The 20928-nt window shown below is 38.6% G+C and overlaps 1 protein-coding gene across 1 annotated transcript in view; it reads left to right on the plus strand.

Moving 5' to 3' along the window:
- Positions 1-20928, plus strand: part of nek11 (NIMA-related kinase 11) — a 68779-nt gene that overhangs the window by 8453 nt on the left and 39398 nt on the right. The window contains exon 2 of the mRNA XM_053327716.1: positions 7493-7658. Within this exon, the coding sequence (XP_053183691.1) occupies positions 7493-7658 (166 nt within the window). The remainder of the gene's footprint in view (positions 1-7492; positions 7659-20928) is intronic.

A 20928-nucleotide genomic window follows, 5' to 3' on the forward strand; every position in this document is an offset into this window, starting at 1 on the left:
TTAACAGGAAGAACCCTCAGAACCAGACTCAGAGTGGGAGAACATCTGGCTCGACCGGTTGGGGTAGAGAGGAGAGAGAGGAAGGAGAGGAAGGAGAGGAAGGAGAGGAGAGAGAGAAAGAGGAGAAGAGAGAGAGAGAGAGAGAGAGAGAGAGAGAGAGAGAGAGAGAGAGAGGGAGAGAGGGAGAGAGGAGAGAGAGGAAGGAGAGGAGAGAGAGAGAGAGAGAGAGAGGAAGGAGAGGAGAGAGAGGAAGGAGAGGAAGGAGAGGAGAGAGAGGAAGGAGAGGAAGGAGAGGAGAGAGAGGAAGGAGAGGAGAGATAGAAAGGAGAGGATGAGGAGGAGAGAGAGGAGTAGAGAGGAGAGAGAGGAAGAGGAGTAGAGAGAGAGGAAGAGGAGGAGAGAGAAGCACATTGAAGGTCCGGGACTGGAATCTGTCATCTGGACGTCTACAGGCCCAGATTACCTGTGAGACCAGAAAGCACAGACAACTCTGGGGAAGAAGTTTAGCTTATTGATGCATTAATAGAACATGAATGTTAATGGATATAGATGGATAGAGAGAGAGAGAGAGAGGAGGAGAGAGGAGAGAGGAGCTCAGTGCATCATGGGAGTCCCCCGGCAGTCTAAGCCTATAGCAGCATAAGCTAAGAGCTGGAACCAGCCCAAACTATAAGCTTTATCAAAAAGGAAAGTTTTGCCTCCTGTTTTCTCAAACATCAACGCAGGGTCACTATTTAGCAGGATGAAGGTTGGTTATACTGCTGTGTTTTTATCCATCTGTCAGATGTTTGTCAGTCAGCAGTTTGGTGAGATAGTGAGATGTTTTACACGTTACTATAAGGCTCCTTTTAGTGTTAACAGTTTGTAACTTATAAATAAATAAACTCTCAGACACAGGAAGAGAATCCACTGAACAAACAGGAAGCTGCCTGATGAAAAGCTAAGAATACAGATAAATAAGGGATCAGTATTTGGCAAGCAGCTGCTCACTGTTACTCTGGTTTGCCAAACTAATTAACAAGCCAGAAATAAACCATTCATGAATCCTTTAGAAGGTTTATGAAGTCGTACCATTTTATTATTTATTGTTTATTGTGATGCTCTTTCTATTTTTACTGTCCACTTCCTGCTGCAACATTGCATCAGATTAACCTTTGACTCTTCCTTCTTTCCTTCCTTCTTCCTCCCTTCCTTCCTTCCTCCCGTCCTTCCTTCTTTTCTTCCTTTTTTCTTCTTCCTTTCTTCCTCCCTCCTTTCCTTCCTTCTTCCCTTCCTTCTTCCCTTCCTTTTTCCTTCTTCCTTCCTTCCTTCCTTCCTTCCTTCCTTCCTTCCTTCCTTCCTCACTCCTTTCCTTCCTTCCTCCCTCCCTCCTTTCCTTCCTTCTTCCTCCTCCTCCTTTCCTCCCTCCCTTCCTCCTTTCCTTCCTTCCTTCTTCCCTTCCTCCCTTCCTTGTTTCCTCCCTCCCTTCTACCTTCCTCCCTTCTTTCCTTCCTTCCTTACCCCCTCCTTTCCTTCCTTCTTCCTCCCTTCCTTCCTTCCTTCCTCCCTTCCTTCCTTCTTTTCTTCCTTTTTTCTTCTTCCTGTCTTCCTCCCTCCTTTCCTTCCTTCTTCCCTTCCTTCTTTCCTTCCTTTTTCCTTCTTCCTTCCTTCCTTCCTTCCTTCCTTCCTTCCTCACTCCTTTCCTTCCTTCCTCCCTCCCTCCCTCCTTTCCTTCCTTCCTTCCTCCTTTCCTTCCTTATTCCTCCCTGCCTCCCTTCCTCCTTTCCTGCCTTCTTCCCTTCCTCCCTTCCCCCCTTCCTCCCTTCCTTCCTTGACTCGAGGACAACAGGAGGGTTAATAAAGGATGATCTTATCTCTTCCTGCTGGTTTACAGCCGGGCAGACAGAGAAACTCCCAACCATCTCAGCTTTAATCAGAGTGTCACACTTCAAACAGGGTTTCACTGTTGTTGCATAGCAACAGCGAGCCGGCACTCCCGGCTCGGCAAAGAGCTTCACACCAGGAGGAAGGAAAAAAAAAAGAAAAGAAAGGAAACCCCCACTCAGTGTAGATGATAGTGAGGTATGAATGAACTGGGCTGGTCATTTGATATCCCAGCATCCTTTGGGCAGTTTAGCTTCTTTCCTTCCCACCTTCCTTCCTCCCTCTTTACCTTCCTTCCCGCCTTCCTTCCTTCCTTCCTTCCCTCCCTCCTTCCTTCTTTCCTTCCTTCTTCATCCTTTCCTTCCTTCCCCCTCACTCCTTCTTTCCTTCCCTCCTTCCTTCCTCCCTCTTTACCTTCCTTCCCTCCTTCCTTCCTTCTTTCCTTCCCTCCTTCCTTCCTCCCTCCTTCCTTCCTCCTTTCCTTCCTTCTTCCTTCCTTCCCCCTCACTCCTTCCTTCCCTCCCTCCTTCCTTCTTTCCTTCCTTCTTCATCCTTTGCTTCCTCCTTTCCTTCCTCCCTCCTTTCCTCCCTCGTTTCTTTCCTTCTTCCTTCTTTCCTTCCCTCCTTCCTTCCTCTCTTCTTTCCTTCATTCATTCCTTCCTTCATTTCTTACTTCCCTCCTCCTTTCCTTCCTTCTTCCTCCCCTCCTTCCTTCCTCCTTCCTCCCTTCCTTCCTTCCTTCCTTCCTTGACTCTAGGACAACAGGAGGGTTAAAGTCTCAAAGCACCAAGTTACAGATTTCAGGAAGAAGAGTGAAGAGTTTCGTCCTGTTTTATACTCAGAAGTAAAAGTACTCACACAGGAGGAAGCAATTTGCATCAGAATTCGTACCTTTAATCTCGACATCATAAATGTGTCAGAGACTTCAAACGCAGAGGATGTGTGTTTCTCTGTGATGTGTTCAGGATCCGCATCAGTAAACCCACTTTGAAATCAGAGATAGAAAAAAAGACGATCCTTAATCAAATTTGAGATCTTGGTTCATAATCATCACATTTCTGACTTTATATAAACAAAAAAAAACATCACAAAGAAATAAAAAAGAGGTTTGATTTTTAAATACAGCTCTTTAGTAATTTGGAGAGATTTTAGTTTGCATTGTACATTTTCAAGCCTGCTGTGCTTCACAATTGACGGTTTATGACAGTGGTTTATTGTAAAATCTTCCTACTGAGCCTTTATATATATATATATATATATATATATATATTAGGGCTGTCAGTGTTAACGCGTTAATGGTGATTAGATTAATGCAATCCATAACGCGTTCATTTTTTTTAATCTCATTTTAATGTAGCAAGCCTTTTTGTCCCTTCTCCTCCCCCGTAGACGGCTCCTCTAGCTGTAGCGCTATGCTTTGAAGTGGCCTCCTGCAGTAAACCTACCGCGCTGATGGAAAGTAAGAGAGCTACTGGACTTTTGAACGGCTTGTTTAACTTTAAAACACTTCCAGACGCTTCAGTTGACAAGTCAAAAGTAAAATGCAACCTGTGTCAAACGGAGTTTAACTACCACCGGAGTACGTGGAGTTTGAGTTAGCACCTCCACGCTAAACACCCAGGTGCAGCCAAGCCAGCCTCAGCTCCACCAAAGGACCATTTTGGAGTGTGGGAGTCGCAGCAGAGCCGTGATTGATTCCCAGTTAAGACACTCTGGTAAGAAATGCTTTACATTATGGGCTTAAAACTGCCTTCAAATGGAAAATAACAGGATTTTAAACATGACATTCAAAACGCCATTAATCATGATTAACAATGGAAATTCTGCGATTAATCTCGATTAAAAAAAAATGAATCGTTTGACAGCCCTATTAAAAATATAGACAATAAAATATAAAATCTAGGAGTCTACTATGTTTATGTAGGAAGCAGCAGCATAAGTATCTGTAGTGCAAGAAGGCAGCAAAATACATACATACAGGCAAGATGTATGGACGTTGTAATAGCATGAATTACAGTGTGTGTGTGTGTGTGTGTGTGTGTGTGTGTGTGTGTGTGAGTGTGACAGATCTAGGACTCCGCTGCTCTTAATTGCAGCCTGTGTGTGAGTCCTAGCAGTGTGTGATTTTGTGGAGGGGGGGATGGTTGGGTCCACACATCTCTGCCTCTACTGAATTATTTTTATTCCTGGTTGAGACAAAAATCCCCCCCTCCCTCCAACCCCAACCCCCCTCCCATAGCTGCTTCATCCACAGATCATATACAATATCGAAAATAAGTCAAGTTAGTTTTATTTGTATTTGAGCCAAATCCCAACAGAAGTTATCTCGACATTCCTCCATCAGCACTGAGGAGAAACTAGTAAATAGTGTTTAAAGCCCTCTGAGGGAATCTCCTGCTACAGTCATATCATGTTCAGAGCTCGTATGTGGAATGAAATATTCCTTATATATATGTTCCAGCTCGCCCTCGGGACTCTGACTCTGTTTATCACCAACTTCCCTGTGATGTTTACAATCAAGGAAAGTTTGTCTTTTTGCTTCACATTCAGGTTTCCATACCAAGCAGCTATATTAAACTGCAACTGCAATATGTACTTACACCAAAACTCCAACTTCCATTTCTTATGACCTCAGAATATTTAAAGACCGTGTAAAGTGAATTCATTTTCTTCTAAACACATTAAATAGGTCATAAATGTATTTCTAAAAACTGTGTAAAAAGCATTTCAACCATTTAGCATAAACCCGCCCCTGCTGCTGTAGAGGTATAAATACATTCAGCACACACTACTACTACTACAGTCTACAGTTAGTCAGTTAGCCGTTGAGCTAGCAGCCGAGTTAGCCGCCAAGCTAGCAGCAGAAAGCTCTCAGACGTAGCGTCCATGTTTCTGGTAGAGCTGGTGACTTTGATTGACAGGTGACACTTGGTAGGGGGCGGGGCTTCAGCGGACTCGACGGCCACGCCCACAGCGTTTGGGAGCAGAGAAAGAGGCTGATTTTTACACAACTTTGAAGCCTAATTTCATATATTTGGCGATTTTTTTAATCATTCAAATTTGGCAGGGTGGTTAACAACACACTTTTCTGTGGTATGTCAAACTTTTGAGTACTTTAAGAAGAACAGAAGAAGAGATTTGACACTCAGCGTTTATCTGACCATCAAGTATAATTTCACGTTGCATTAATCTTTTCAGAGGAGCGTTGGTTCAGTGCTTCTCCTTTTAAAACCTAACGTGAGTAAAAGCAGAGCGATGTGATGAATGCAGTGAACAGAAGGGAACACATTAAACAGGTCTAATATATCAGCAGCGCCCTACTTTGCCTTCAGAGCAGGAAGTGACGGGAGAGCAGCGTGTTATTAAACCCGAGTCTCCATTTCACCTGCTGACCTGCTCACCAATTTAACAAGAGGAGAGGAGACGGGCGGCTCGGTGAGGAGCAGCTGATGAACTCCCTCAGGAGGAGGAGGAGGAGGAGGAGGTGGGTGGATGTAGGACGCAGCAGGGACACACGTTTAATACCCACACTGCTCCTTTATTACGTTTAATATCCACACTGCTCCTTTATTCTCCTTTTAGCATTGTGCGACCGCTAGCCATCTGTTCTTCCTCAGTTTGAAGGTGAAGAAGACTTTGAGGTTTTGCTTCATCTTGTCTAAGTGTTACATCACCGTGAACAGTTTGGGTCCAGGCTCAGTGAGAAGCAGAGATCTGATGGTTCAGACGGTTTGAACATGAAAACATGACGTTTGGCTTTAACTTGATCCTAGTTTCTCACATATATGAACTCATCTTCCACCTGACAGAGATCGTATTTGGATTAAAATCTCGTCTATTTGATTTACTTTCGTGGCTCTGAGTCAATGTGCATGTACGTGTTTCAACCCTAACATCATGTTCAAGGTCTAAAATGAGCCTTTAAACATTTGACAGAAGAAAAAAACATTAAAACACCCAAAAAATGGAAATATTTCAACTATTTAAAAACATTGTTGTTGCGTGTTTGACTCATTTTTATTTAAAAATACAGTTAATTCATATTAACCCTTTCATGCATGAATTATTAAAAGGTGTAGAATGAGGTTAGGAATGATACTACTACTGGTTTGTTGCAGTTGCACATGTTTGCCTTTAATATTACCACCTTGTACTCATCAAATTACACAAACCAACTGATTTACAGCTAAAATAAAGTTAGTGCAGATGAAGTGGTCATTTATGGGATGATGCACTAGTGTCTACTGTGGTGGCTGAAGAGCAACTATACCAGAGGTGTCACTCATTTTTATTAAAGGGCCACATACAACCCAATTTGATCTCATGTGGGCCGGATCATTAAAAAGATGGAAGGAAGGAAGGAAGGAAGGAGGGAAGGAAGGAAAGACAGGCAGATGGAAGGAAGGAAGGAAGGACAGAAGGAAGGAAGGGAGGAAGGACAGATGGAAGGAAGGAAGGAAGGAAGGAAGGAAGAAAGGAAAAAGGAAGGAAGGAAGAAAGAAAGGAAGGAAAGTGGGCCGGATTGGACCCCTAGGCGGCCCGGTTCTGGCGCGTGGGCCACATGTTTGACACCCCTGAACTATACCATCAAAATCCATGTATTCATCTAATAAAGGAGTTTTTGAACAGCTGTCCCCTGCAGTGAGCACTATGCATGAAAGGGTTAAACATAATGAAGTGATGTAGTTTTGTTCTGCTGTGGTCTGTAAACTTAAATACTGAAGAAACAACTCTCTGTGCTCTCTTCAGCTTCATGAAGGATTAATCCCCACATATCTGAAGAGGGTTACATGATGATTTATGGTTCAGAGACTAATTATGAGAAGAGATTGTGAAATACTAGAATATGAACAGCTGATAAGAGTTCAGTGTTTTTAAATGTATTAAATAAACAGCGTGTCCATTTTCTTTAACTCTCCTGTTGTCCTCGAGTCAGAGAATGAAGGAAGGAAGAAAGAAGGGAAGGAAGGGAGGAAAGAAGGAGGGAAGGGAAGGAAAGGAAGGACAGGGGAAAGAAGGAAGGAAGGGAGGAAGGATGGAGGAAAGAAGGGAGGGAGGAAGGGAGGGATGAAAGGAAGGACAGAGGAAAGAAGGAAGGAAGGTAGGACAGAGAGAGGGAGGAAAATAGGAAGGAGGGAGGGAAAAAGGAAAAGAGGAAGGGAGTAAGGAAGGAAAGAGAGGAAAGAAGGAAGGGAGGAAGGAGGGAAGGAAGAAAGGAGGGAAGGAAAGTAGGAGGGAGGGAGAAAGGAAAAGAGGAAGGGAGAAAAGAAGGACAGAGGAAAGAAGGAAGGGAGGTAGGACTGAGGGAGGGAGGAAAGGAAAGAAGGAAGGGAGGAAGGAAAGGAAGGAAGGACAGAGGAAAGAAGGAAGGGAGGAAGGTAGGAAGGAAGGAAGGATGGAGGAAAGAAGGGAGGGAGGAAAGGAAAGAAGAAAGGAGGGAAGGAAAGAAGGAGGGAGAGAGGAGGGAGAAAGGAAAAGAGGAAGGGAGGAACAAAGGAAAGAAGGAAGGTGGAAGATAGGAAGGAAGAAAGAAAGGAAGGAGGGAAGGAAAGAGAAACAGAAAAACATTCTTTTATGATGAATTTAAAGGGAACTCCAGGAGCGTTGACCTTTGACCTCTGGCTCTCAGGAAGGTGTTGAAGCAGATTCCTCTCGGCGACCTTCGACCTGACGAGACGGTCCGAGCCAATCAGGAAGCCCAGCTGCTGTCTCAGCTGCAGCATCCGGCCATCGTCAGCTTCCACCACAGCTTCCTGGAGAGAGACAACTTCTGCATCATCACTGAGTACTGCCAGGTAGGAAGGAAAGAAGGAAGTAAGGGAGTAAGGACAGATGGAAGGAAGAAAGGAACGAAGGAACCAAGAAAGGGAGTAAGAACAGATGGAAGGAAGGAAGGAAGAAAGGGACGAAAACAGAAGGAAGAAAGGGAGGAAGAAGGAAGGAAGAAAGGGAGCAAGGATAGATGGAAGGAAGGAAGGAAGGGAGGGTAGGAAGGACAGATGGAAGTAAGGAAGAAAGGGAGGAAGGACAGAAGGAAGAAAGGGAGTAAGGACAGATGGAAGGAAGGAAGGACAGATGGAAGAAAGGAAAAGGGGAAGGAAGGGAGGACAGGTGGAAGGAAGGAACGAAGGAACTAAGAAAGGTAGGAAGGACAGATGGAAGGAAGGAAAAAAGGAAGGTAGGAAGGACAGATGGAAGGAAGGAAAAAGGGAAGGAAGGAAGGACAAGTGGAAGGAAGGAAAAAAGGAACCAAGAAAGGCAGGAAGGACAGATGGAAGGAAGGAAGGACAGATGAAAGAGAGGAAGAAAGGGAAGGTAGGAAGGACAGATGGAAGGAAGGAAGAAAGGGAGGAAGGACAGAAGGAAGAAAGGAACGAAGGAACCAAGAAAAGTAGGAAGGACAGATGGAAGGAAGGAAGAAAGGGAGGAAGGACAGATGGAAGAAAGGAAAAAGTCCCTCTTTCCTTCCTTCCTCTTCTCCTTCCTTCTTCCTCTCTCCCTCCTTTCCTTTCTTCCTTCTTCCTCCCTTCCTTCCTCCCTCCCTCCTTCCTTTCCTTCCTTCCTCCTTCCCTCATTTCCTTCTTCCCCCCTTTCCTCCCTCCCTGCTTTAATAAAATAAAAATAAATAACAGGCTGAACAGAGAAACATCTAAATCTCTTCCTCTTCCTCTTCCTCTTCCTCTTCCTCTTCCTCTTCCTCTTCCTCTTCCTCTTCTTCTTCTTCAACCTATTTTGAGTTTGAAAACATCAGTGTGTTTTTAATGAAGCCGAACGTCAAATCTCATTTACATATTTCTCTGTTTCTGCTGTCAGACGTCTGAGAGTTAATTGTGATTCGTGAACTCTACATGTTGATTTTTTTCCCTCCACTTCCACCACTGATCTTTATCGACAGTATGAATATATGACAGTATGAATATATGACAGTATGAATATATGACAGTGTGAATATATGACAGTATGAATATATGACAGTGTGAATATATGACAGTGTGAATATATGACAGTATGAATATATGACAGTGTGAATATATGACAGTATGAATATATGACAGTGTGAATATATGACAGTATGAATATATGACAGTATGAATATATGACAGTGTGAATATATGACAGTATGAATATATGACAGTATGAATATATGACAGTATGAATATATGACAGTATGAATATATGACAGTGTGAATATATGACAGTGTGAATATATGACAGTATGAATATATGACAGTGTGAATATATGACAGTATGAATATATGACAGTGTGAATATATGACAGTGTGAATATATGACAGTGTGAATATATGACAGTATGAATATATGACAGTGTGAATATATGACAGTATGAATATATGACAGTATGAATATATGACAGTGTGAATATATGACAGTGTGAATATATAACAGTGTGAATATATGAGTGTGAATATATGACAGTATGAATATATGACAGTATGAATATATGACAGTGTGAATATATGACAGTGTGAATATATGACAGTGTGAATATATAACAGTGTGAATATATGACAGTGTGAATATATGACAGTGTGAATATATGACAGTATGAATATATGACAGTATGAATATATGACAGTATGAATATATGACAGTATGAATATATGACAGTGTGAATATATGACAGTATGAATATATGACAGTGTGAATATATGACAGTGTGAATATATAACAGTATGAATATATGACAGTATGAATATATGACAGTGTGAATATATGACAGTGTGAATATATAACAGTATGAATATATGACAGTGTGAATATATGACAGGATGAATATATGACAGTGTGAATATATGACAGTATGAATATATGACAGTGTGAATATATGACAGTGTGAATATATGACAGTATGAATATATGACAGTGTGAATATATGACAGTGTGAATATATGACAGTGTGAATATATGACAGTGTGAATATATGACAGTATGAATATATGACAGTGTGAATATATGACAGTGTGAATATATGACAGGATGAATATATGACAGTGTGAATATATGACAGTGTGAATATATGACAGTGTGAATATATGACAGTGTGAATATATAACAGTGTGAATATATGACAGTGTGAATATATGACAGTATGAATATATGACAGTGTGAATATATGACAGTATGAATATATAACAGTGTGAATATATGACAGTGTGAATATATGACAGTGTGAATATATGACAGTATGAATATATGACAGTGTGAATATATGACAGTATGAATATATAACAGTGTGAATATATGACAGTGTGAATATATGACAGTGTGAATATATGACAGTATGAATATATAACAGTATGAATATATGACAGTGTGAATATATGACAGTATGAATATATGACAGTGTGAATATATGACAGTGTGAATATATGACAGTATGAATATATGACAGTGTGAATATATGACAGTATGAATATATGACAGTATGAATATATGACAGTGTGAATATATGACAGTGTGAATATATGACAGTATGAATATATGACAGTGTGAATATATGACAGTATGAATATATGACAGTATGAATATATGACAGTGTGAATATATGACAGTATGAATATATAACAGTGTGAATATATGACAGTGTGAATATATGACAGTATGAATATATGACAGTGTGAATATATGACAGTATGAATATATGACAGTGTGAATATATGACAGTGTGAATATATGACAGTGTGAATATATGACAGTATGAATATATGACAGTGTGAATATATGACAGTGTGAATATATAACAGTGTGAATATATGACAGTATGAATATATGACAGTGTGAATATATGACAGTATGAATATATGACAGTGTGAATATATGACAGTGTGAATATATGACAGTATGAATATATGACAGTATGAATATATGACAGTGTGAATATATGACAGTATGAATATATGACAGTGTGAATATATGACAGTGTGAATATATGACAGTGTGAATATATGACAGTGTGAATATATGACAGTATGAATATATGACAGTGTGAATATATGACAGGATGAATATATGACAGTGTGAATATATGACAGTGTGAATATATGACAGTATGAATATATGACAGTATGAATATATGACAGTGTGAATATATGACAGTATGAATATATGACAGTGTGAATATATAACAGTGTGAATATATGACAGTGTGAATATATGACAGTGTGAATATATGACAGTATGAATATATGACAGTGTGAATATATAACAGTATGAATATATGACAGTGTGAATATATGACAGTGTGAATATATGACAGTATGAATATATAACAGTGTGAATATATGACAGTATGAATATATTACAGTATGAATATATGACAGTATGAATATATGACAGTGTGAATATATGACAGTATGAATATATGACAGTGTGAATATATGACAGTATGAATATATGACAGTATGAATATATGACAGTATGAATATATGACAGTGTGAATATATGACAGTGTGAATATATGACAGTATGAATATATGACAGTGTGAATATATAACAGGATGAATATATGACAGTATGAATATATGACAGTGTGAATATATAACAGGATGAATATATGACAGTGTGAATATATGACAGTATGAATATATGACAGTGTGAATATATGACAGTATGAATATATGACAGTGTGAATATATGACAGTGTGAATATATAACAGTGTGAATATATGACAGTATGAATATATGACAGTGTGAATATATGACAGTATGAATATATGACAGTGTGAATATATGACAGTGTGAATATATGACAGTGTGAATATATGACAGTATGAATATATGACAGTGTGAATATATGACAGTGTGAATATATAACAGTGTGAATATATGACAGTATGAATATATGACAGTGTGAATATATGACAGTATGAATATATGACAGTGTGAATATATGACAGTGTGAATATATGACAGTATGAATATATGACAGTATGAATATATGACAGTGTGAATATATGACAGTATGAATATATGACAGTGTGAATATATGACAGTGTGAATATATGACAGTGTGAATATATGACAGTGTGAATATATGACAGTATGAATATATGACAGTGTGAATATATGACAGGATGAATATATGACAGTGTGAATATATGACAGTGTGAATATATGACAGTATGAATATATGACAGTGTGAATATATGACAGTGTGAATATATGACAGTATGAATATATAACAGTGTGAATATATGACAGAGTGAATATATGACAGTGTGAATATATGACAGTGTGAATATATGACAGTGTGAATATATGACAGTATGAATATATGACAGTGTGAATATATGACAGTATGAATATATGACAGTGTGAATATATGACAGTATGAATATATGACAGTGTGAATATATGACAGTGTGAATATATGACAGTATGAATATATGACAGTGTGAATATATGACAGTGTGAATATATGACAGTGTGAATATATGACAGTATGAATATATGACAGTATGAATATATGACAGTATGAATATATGACAGTATGAATATATAACAGTGTGAATATATGACAGTATGAATATATGACAGTGTGAATATATGACAGTATGAATATATGACAGTATGAATATATGACAGTGTGAATATATGACAGTGTGAATATATGACAGTATGAATATATGACAGTATGAATATATGACAGTGTGAATATATGACAGTATGAATATATGACAGTGTGAATATATGACAGTGTGAATATATAACAGTGTGAATATATGACAGTATGAATATATGACAGTATGAATATATGACAGTGTGAATATATGACAGTGTGAATATATAACAGTGTGAATATATGACAGTGTGAATATATGACAGTGTGAATATATGACAGTGTGAATATATGACAGTATGAATATATGACAGTGTGAATATATGACAGTATGAATATATGACAGTGTGAATATATAACAGTATGAATATATGACAGTGTGAATATATAACAGTATGAATATATGACAGTATGAATATATGACAGTGTGAATATATGACAGTGTGAATATATGACAGTATGAATATATGACAGTATGAATATATGACAGTGTGAATATATGACAGTATGAATATATGACAGTGTGAATATATGACAGTGTGAATATATGACAGTATGAATATATGACAGTGTGAATATATGACATTTTCTTGACTTGAGGACAACAGGAGGGTTAATATAATATAATATAATATAATATAATATAATATAATATAATATAATATAATACGAAATAGAGAAAGGAGACGATAGAAGACTCTCTCTGCTGCTTCTTTTCTTTTCACCTCATCTTTACAAACATCCATCACTTCTAAATGTGTGTGTGTGTGACGAAAAAAGGAGAAAATGAAACAATAATATGAAAGTGAAAGTGTCGCTCCTCTATCTTCCTCTCTGCGTCTCTTCATTACATTTCCTCTTTTCTTGATTACAGGAGCATCTGTCTTCTGCCTCTCCACTAATGAATCTCAAACTGTCTTCATCTGCATTGTATTTTCTCTCTCTCTCTGTCGGTGTATTTTTTCCCTCATATATGTTATCCGGTGGCCTCCTCCACCCCTCCACCCCTCCACCATCCCCCTCCTCTTTATCCTGCTCTCCTCCTCCTGCAGATATTCTTCTATTTTTCCCTCTCGATGAGACTCTGAAGCTCCAACATCGCCCGGAGCTCTAATTTTCCCTCTCGTAGAACACAAAGATTTACACGTTTCTCTGCTGCTGCTAACTGGATTTCTCTCTGTTGCATTTGTACTGAAGTATAAACACGTTCATCATTGTGTTTCTGCCTTTTGTGAACATCCATCTTGCTCTCACATGCAGTTTAGTTTTCAAACATGAGCTCAAAGCCCTGTCCAATCAAACAGTGGGTGCCCTCAGAGATCCAGAGAGCTATTGTTTCTGGTCAGGCTATTATGAACAATCCCCTGCAGAGCACTGGACGACTGAGAGTTTCATGGCAGCCCTTTGGACTGAAAAGAGAAGAAGTCGTGTCTTTACAAGAGAAAAAGCATCAGGATGTTTTGTAAGAATGTTTTAAATAATTCAACTCGGTCTATAAGAAATTGTTTTGTGGAACATCATCATTTTTTTGTGTTTGAGATGAAGTGTGATTGGGGTCAATAAACAGATTGATTAGAAAATATGTTTTCCATATAAAGAAGTGAGTAGATGCAAATATTGGTAGAGTCCAGTCTATTATTGGTAGAGTCCAATCTATTATTGGTAGAGTCCAGTCTATTATTGGTAGAGTTCAATCTATTATTGGTAGAGTCCAGTCTATTATTGGTAGAGTCCAGTCTATTATTGGTAGAGTCCAGTCTATTATTGGTAGAGTCCAATCTATTATTGGTAGAGTCCAATCTATTATTGGTAGAGTCCAATCTATTATTGGTAGAGTCCAGTCTATTATTGGTAGAGTCCAGTCTATTATTGGTAGAGTTCAATCTATTATTGGTAGAGTCCAATCTATGATTGGTAGAGTCCAGTCTATTATTGGTAGAGTCCAATCTATTATTGGTAGAGTCCAGTCTATTATTGGTAGAGTCCAGTCTATTATTGGTAGAGTCCAATCTATTATTGGTAGAGTCCAATCTATTATTGGTAGAGTCCAGTCTAGTAGAGTCCAGTCTATTATCGGTAGAGTCCAGTCTATTATTGGTAGAGTCCAGTCTATTATCGGTAGAGTCCAGTCTATTATCGGTAGAGTCCAATCTATTATTGGTAGAGTTCAATCTATTATTGGTAGAGTCCAATCTATTATTGGTAGAGTCCAGTCTATTATTGGTAGAGTTCAATCTATTATTGGTAGAGTCCAATCTATTATTGGTAGAGTCCAGTCTATTATTGGTAGAGTCCAATCTATTATTGGTAGAGTCCAGTCTATTATTGGTAGAGTCCAGTCTATTATTGGTAGAGTTAAATCTATTATTGGTAGAGTCCAATCTATTATTGGTAGAGTCCAGTCTATTATTGGTAGAGTCCAGTCTATCATTGGTAGAGTCCAATCTATTATTGGTAGAGTCCAGTCTATTATTGGTAGAGTTCAATCTATTATTGGTAGAGTCCAATCTATTATTGGTAGAGTCCAGTCTATTATTGGTAGAGTCCAATCTATTATTGGTAGAGTCCAATCTATTATTGGTAGAGTCCAGTCTATTATTGGTAGAGTCCAGTCTATTATTGGTAGAGTCCAGTCTATTATTGGTAGAGTCCAGTCTATTATTGGTAGAGTCCAATCTATTATTGGTAGAGTCCAGTCTATTATTGGTAGAGTCCAGTCTATTATTGGTAGAGTCCAATCTATTATTGGTAGAGTCCAATCTATTATTGGTAGAGTCCAGTCTAGTAGAGTCCAGTCTATTATCGGTAGAGTCCAGTCTAATATTGGTAGAGTCCAGTCTATTATCGGTAGAGTCCAGTCTATTATCGGTAGAGTCCAGTTTATTATTGGTAGAGTCCAGTCTATTATTGGTAGAGTCCAGTCTGTTATTGGTAGAGTCCAATCTATTATTGGTAGAGTCCAGTCTATTATTGGTAGAGTCCAGTCTATTATTGGTAGAGTCCAGTCTAGTAGAGTCCAGTCTATTATCGGTAGAGTCCAGTCTATTAATGGTTGAGTCCAGTCTATTATTGGTAGAGTCCAGTCTATTATCAGTAGAGTCCAGTCTATTAATGGTTGAGTCCAGTCTATTATTGGTAGAGTCCAGTCTATTATCAGTAGAGTCCAGTCTATTAATGGTTGAGTCCAGTCTATTATTGGTAGAGTCCAGTCTATTAATGGTTGAGTCCAGTCTATTATTGGTAGAGTCCAGTCTATTATCAGTAGAGTCAAGTCTAGTAGAGTCCAGTCTATTATCGGTAGAGTCCAGTCTATTATTGGTAGAGTCCAGTCTATTATCGGTAGAGTCCAGTCTATTATCGGTAGAGTCCAGTCTATTATTGGTAGAGTCCAGTCTATTATTGGTAGAGTCCAATCTATGATTGGTAGAGTCCAGTCTATTATTGGTAGAGTCCAATCTATTATTGGTAGAGTCCAGTCTATTATTGGTAGAGTCCAGTCTATTATTGGTAGAGTCCAATCTATTATTGGTAGAGTCCAGTCTAGTAGAGTCCAGTCTATTATCGGTAGAGTCCAGTCTATTATTGGTAGAGTCCAGTCTATTATCGGTAGAGTCCAGTCTATTATCGGTAGAGTCCAATCTATTATTGGTAGAGTTCAATCTATTATTGGTAGAGTCCAATCTATTATTGGTAGAGTCCAGTCTATTATTGGTAGAGTTCAATCTATTATTGGTAGAGTCCAATCTATTATTGGTAGAGTCCAGTCTATTATTGGTAGAGTCCAATCTATTATTGGTAGAGTCCAGTCTATTATTGGTAGAGTCCAGTCTATTATTGGTAGAGTTAAATCTATTATTGGTAGAGTCCAATCTATTATTGGTAGAGTCCAGTCTATTATTGGTAGAGTCCAGTCTATCATTGGTAGAGTCCAATCTATTATTGGTAGAGTCCAGTCTATTATTGGTAGAGTTCAATCTATTATTGGTAGAGTCCAATCTATTATTGGTAGAGTCCAGTCTATTATTGGTAGAGTCCAATCTATTATTGGTAGAGTCCAATCTATTATTGGTAGAGTCCAGTCTATTATTGGTAGAGTCCAGTCTATTATTGGTAGAGTCCAGTCTATTATTGGTAGAGTCCAATCTATTATTGGTAGAGTCCAGTCTATTATTGGTAGAGTCCAGTCTATTATTGGTAGAGTCCAATCTATTATTGGTAGAGTCCAATCTATTATTGGTAGAGTCCAGTCTAGTAGAGTCCAGTCTATTATCGGTAGAGTCCAGTCTATTATTGGTAGAGTCCAGTCTATTATCGGTAGAGTCCAGTCTATTATCGGTAGAGTCCAGTTTATTATTGGTAGAGTCCAGTCTATTATTGGTAGAGTCCAGTCTGTTATTGGTAGAGTCCAATCTATTATTGGTAGAGTCCAGTCTATTATTGGTAGAGTCCAGTCTATTATTGGTAGAGTCCAGTCTAGTAGAGTCCAGTCTATTATCGGTAGAGTCCAGTCTATTAATGGTTGAGTCCAGTCTATTATTGGTAGAGTCCAGTCTATTATCAGTAGAGTCCAGTCTATTAATGGTTGAGTCCAGTCTATTATTGGTAGAGTCCAGTCTATTATCAGTAGAGTCCAGTCTATTAATGGTTGAGTCCAGTCTATTATTGGTAGAGTCCAGTCTATTATCAGTAGAGTCAAGTCTAGTAGAGTCCAGTCTATTATCGGTAGAGTCCAGTCTATTATTGGTAGAGTCCAGTCTATTATCGGTAGAGTCCAGTCTATTATCGGTAGAGTCCAGTCTATTATTGGTAGAGTCCAGTCTATTAATGGTTGAGTCCAGTCTATTATTGGTAGAGTCCAATCTATTATCAGTAGAGTCCAGTCTATTATTGGTAGAGTCCAATCTATTATTGGTAGAGTCCAGTCTATTATTGGTAGAGTCCAGTCTATTATCGGTAGAGTCCAGTCTATTATTGGTAGAGTCCAGTCTATTATTGGTAGAGTCCAGTCTATTATTGGTAGAGTCCAGTCTATTATTGGTAGAGTCCAGTCTATTAATGGTTGAGTCCAGTCTATTATTGGTAGAGTCCAATCTATTATCAGTAGAGTCCAGTCTATTATCGGTAGAGTCCAATCTATTATTGGTAGAGTCCAGTCTATTATTGGTAGAGTCCAGTCTATTATTGGCACAGTCCAATCTATTATTGGTAGAGTCCAGTCTATTATTGGTAAAGTCTAGTCTATTATCGGTAGAGTCCAATCTATTATCGGTAGAGTCCGGTCTATTATCGGTAGAGTCCGGTCTATTATCGGTAGAGTCCAGACTAGTAGAGTCCAGTCTATTATTGGTAGAGTCCAATCTATTATTGGTAGAGTCCAGTCTATTATTGGTAGAGTCCAGTCTATTATTGGTAGAGTTCAATCTATTATTGGTAGAATCCAGTTTATTATTGGTAGAGTCCAGTCTATTATTGGTAGAGTCCAGTCTATTACTGGTAGAGTCCAGTCTATTACGGGTAGAGTCCAATCTATTATTGGTAGAGTCCAGTCTATTATTGGTAGAGTCCAGTCTATTACTGGTAGAGTCCAGTCTATTACTGGTAGAGTCCAGTCTATTACGGGTAGAGTCCAATCTATTATTGGTAGAGTCCAGTCTATTATTGGTAGAGTCCAGTCTATTATTGGTAGAGTCCAGTCTATTACTGGTAGAGTCCAGTCTATTATTGGTAGAGTCCAGTCTATTATTGGTAGAGTCAAGTATTTTACTGGTAGAGTCCAGTCTATTATTCGTAGCGTCCAGTCTATTATTGGTAGAGTCCAGTATTTTACTGGTAGAGTCCAGTCTATTATCGGTAGAGTCCAGTCTATTATTGGTAGAGTCCAGTCTATTATTGGTAGAGTCCAGTCTATTATTGGTAGAGTCCAATCTATTATTGGTAGAGTCCAGTCTATTATTGGTAGAGTCCAGTCTATTATTGGTAGAGTCCAATCTATTATTGGTAGAGTCCAATCTATTATTGGTAGAGTCCAGTCTAGTAGAGTCCAGTCTATTATCGGTAGAGTCCAGTCTATTATCGGTAGAGTCCAATCTATTATTGGTAGAGTCCAGTCTAGTAGAGTCCAGTCTATTATCGGTAGAGTCCAGTCTATTATCGGTAGAGTCCAGACTATTATCGGTAGAGTCCAGTCTATTATCGGTAGAGTCCAATCTATTATTGGTAGAGTCCAGTCTATTATTGTTAGAGTCCAGTCTATTATTGGTAGAGTCCAGTCTATTATTGGTAGAGTCCAGTCTATTATTGGTAGAGTTCAATCTATTATTGGTAGAGTCCAGTCTATTATTGGTAGAGTTCAATCTATTATTGGTAGAGTCCAATCTATTATTGGTAGAGTTCAATCTATTATTGGTAGAGTCCAGTCTATTATTGGTAGAGTCCAATCTATTATTGGTAGAGTCCAGTCTATTATTGGTAGAGTTCAATCTATTATTGGTAGAGTCCAATCTATTATTGGTAGAGTCCAGTCTATTATTGGTAGAGTTCAATCTATTATTGGTAGAGTCCAATCTATTATTGGTAGAGTCCAGTCTATTATTGGTAGAGTCCAGTCTATTATTGGTAGAGTCCAGTCTATTATTGGTAGAGTCCAGTCTATTATTGGTAGAGTCCAATCTATTATTGGTAGAGTCCAGTCTATTATTGGTAGAGTCCAGTCTATTATTGGTAGAGTCCAATCTATTATTGGTAGAGTCCAATCTATTATTGGTAGAGTCCAGTCTAGTAGAGTCCAGTCTATTATCGGTAGAGTCCAGTCTATTATTGGTAGACTCCAGTCTATTATCGGTAGAGTCCAGTCTATTATCGGTAGAGTCCAGTTTATTATTGGTAGAGTCCAGTCTATTATTGGTAGAGTCCAGTCTGTTATTGGTAGAGTCCAATCTATTATTGGTAGAGTCCAGTCTATTATTTCTAGAGTCCAATCTAATATTGGTAGAGTCCAGTCTATTATTGGTAGAGTCCAATCTATTATTGGTAGAGTCCAATCTATTATTGGTACAGTCAAATCTATTATTGGTAGAGTCCAGTCTATTATTGGTAGAGTCCAGTCTATTAATGGTTGAGTCCAGTCTATTATTGGTAGAGTCCAGTCTATTATCAGTAGAGTCCAGTCTATTAATGGTTGAGTCCAGTCTATTATTGGTAGAGTCCAGTCTATTATCAGTAGAGTCCAGTCTAGTAGAGTCCAGTCTATTATCGGTAGAGTCCAGTCTATTATTGGTAGAGTCCAGTCTATTATCGGTAGAGTCCAGTCTATTATTGGTAGAGTCCAGTCTATTATTGGTAGAGTCCAGTCTATTAATGGTTGAGTCCAGTCTATTATTGGTAGAGTCCAATCTATTATCAGTAGAGTCCAGTCTATTATCGGTAGAGTCCAATCTATTATTGGTAGAGTCCAGTCTATTATTGGTAGAGTCCAGTCTATTATTGGCACAATCCAATCTATTATTGGTAGAGTCCAGTCTATTATTGGTAAAGTCTAGTCTATTATCGGTAGAGTCCAATCTATTATCGGTAGAGTCCGGTCTATTATCGGTAGAGTCCGGTCTATTATCGGTAGAGTCCAGTCTAGTAGAGTCCAGTCTATTATTGGTAGAGTCCAATCTATTATTGGTAGAGTCCAGTCTATTATTGGTAGAGTCCAGTCTATTATTGGTAGAGTCCAGTCTATTACTGGTAGAGTCCAGTCTATTACTGGTAGAGTCCAGTCTATTACGGGTAGAGTCCAATCTATTATTGGTAGAGTCCAGTCTATTATTGGTAGAGTCCAGTCTATTATTGGTAGAGTCCAGTCTATTATTGGTAGAGTCCAGTTTATTACTGGTAGAGTCCAGTCTATTATTGGTAGAGTCCAGTCTATTATTGGTAGAGTCCAGTATTTTACTGGTAGAGTCCAGTCTATTATTTGTAGAGTCCAGTCTATTATTGGTAGAGTCCAGTATTTTACTGGTAGAGTCCAGTTTATTATTGGTAGAGTCCAATCTATTATTGGTAGAGTCCAGTCTATTACTGGTAGAGTCCAATCTATTATTGGTAGAGTCCAATCTATTACTGGTAGAGTCCAGTGTATTATTGGTAGAGTCCAGTCTATTACTGGTAGAGTCCAGTCTATTATTGGTAGAGTCCAGTCTATTATTGGTAGAGTCCAGTATTTTACTGGTAGAGTCCAGTCTATTATTTGTAGAGTCCAGTCTATTATTGGTAAAGTCCAGTCTATTACTGGTAGAGTCCAGTCTATTACTGGTAGAGTCCAGTCTATTACTGGTAGAGTCCAGTGTATTATTGGTAGAGTCCAGTCTATTAATGGTTGAGTCCAGTCTATTATTGGTAGAGTCTGAAGCATTAGACAAAACCGCATTGGTCAGATTGAAGTTGTTAGCCAATGAGAGGAACTTGTGTGTTTTTGACCGTGGTCATGTGACACAGCAGTC

The sequence above is a fragment of the Scomber japonicus genome, chromosome 10, assembly GCF_027409825.1.
Source record: "Scomber japonicus isolate fScoJap1 chromosome 10, fScoJap1.pri, whole genome shotgun sequence".
NCBI lineage: Eukaryota > Metazoa > Chordata > Actinopteri > Scombriformes > Scombridae > Scomber > Scomber japonicus.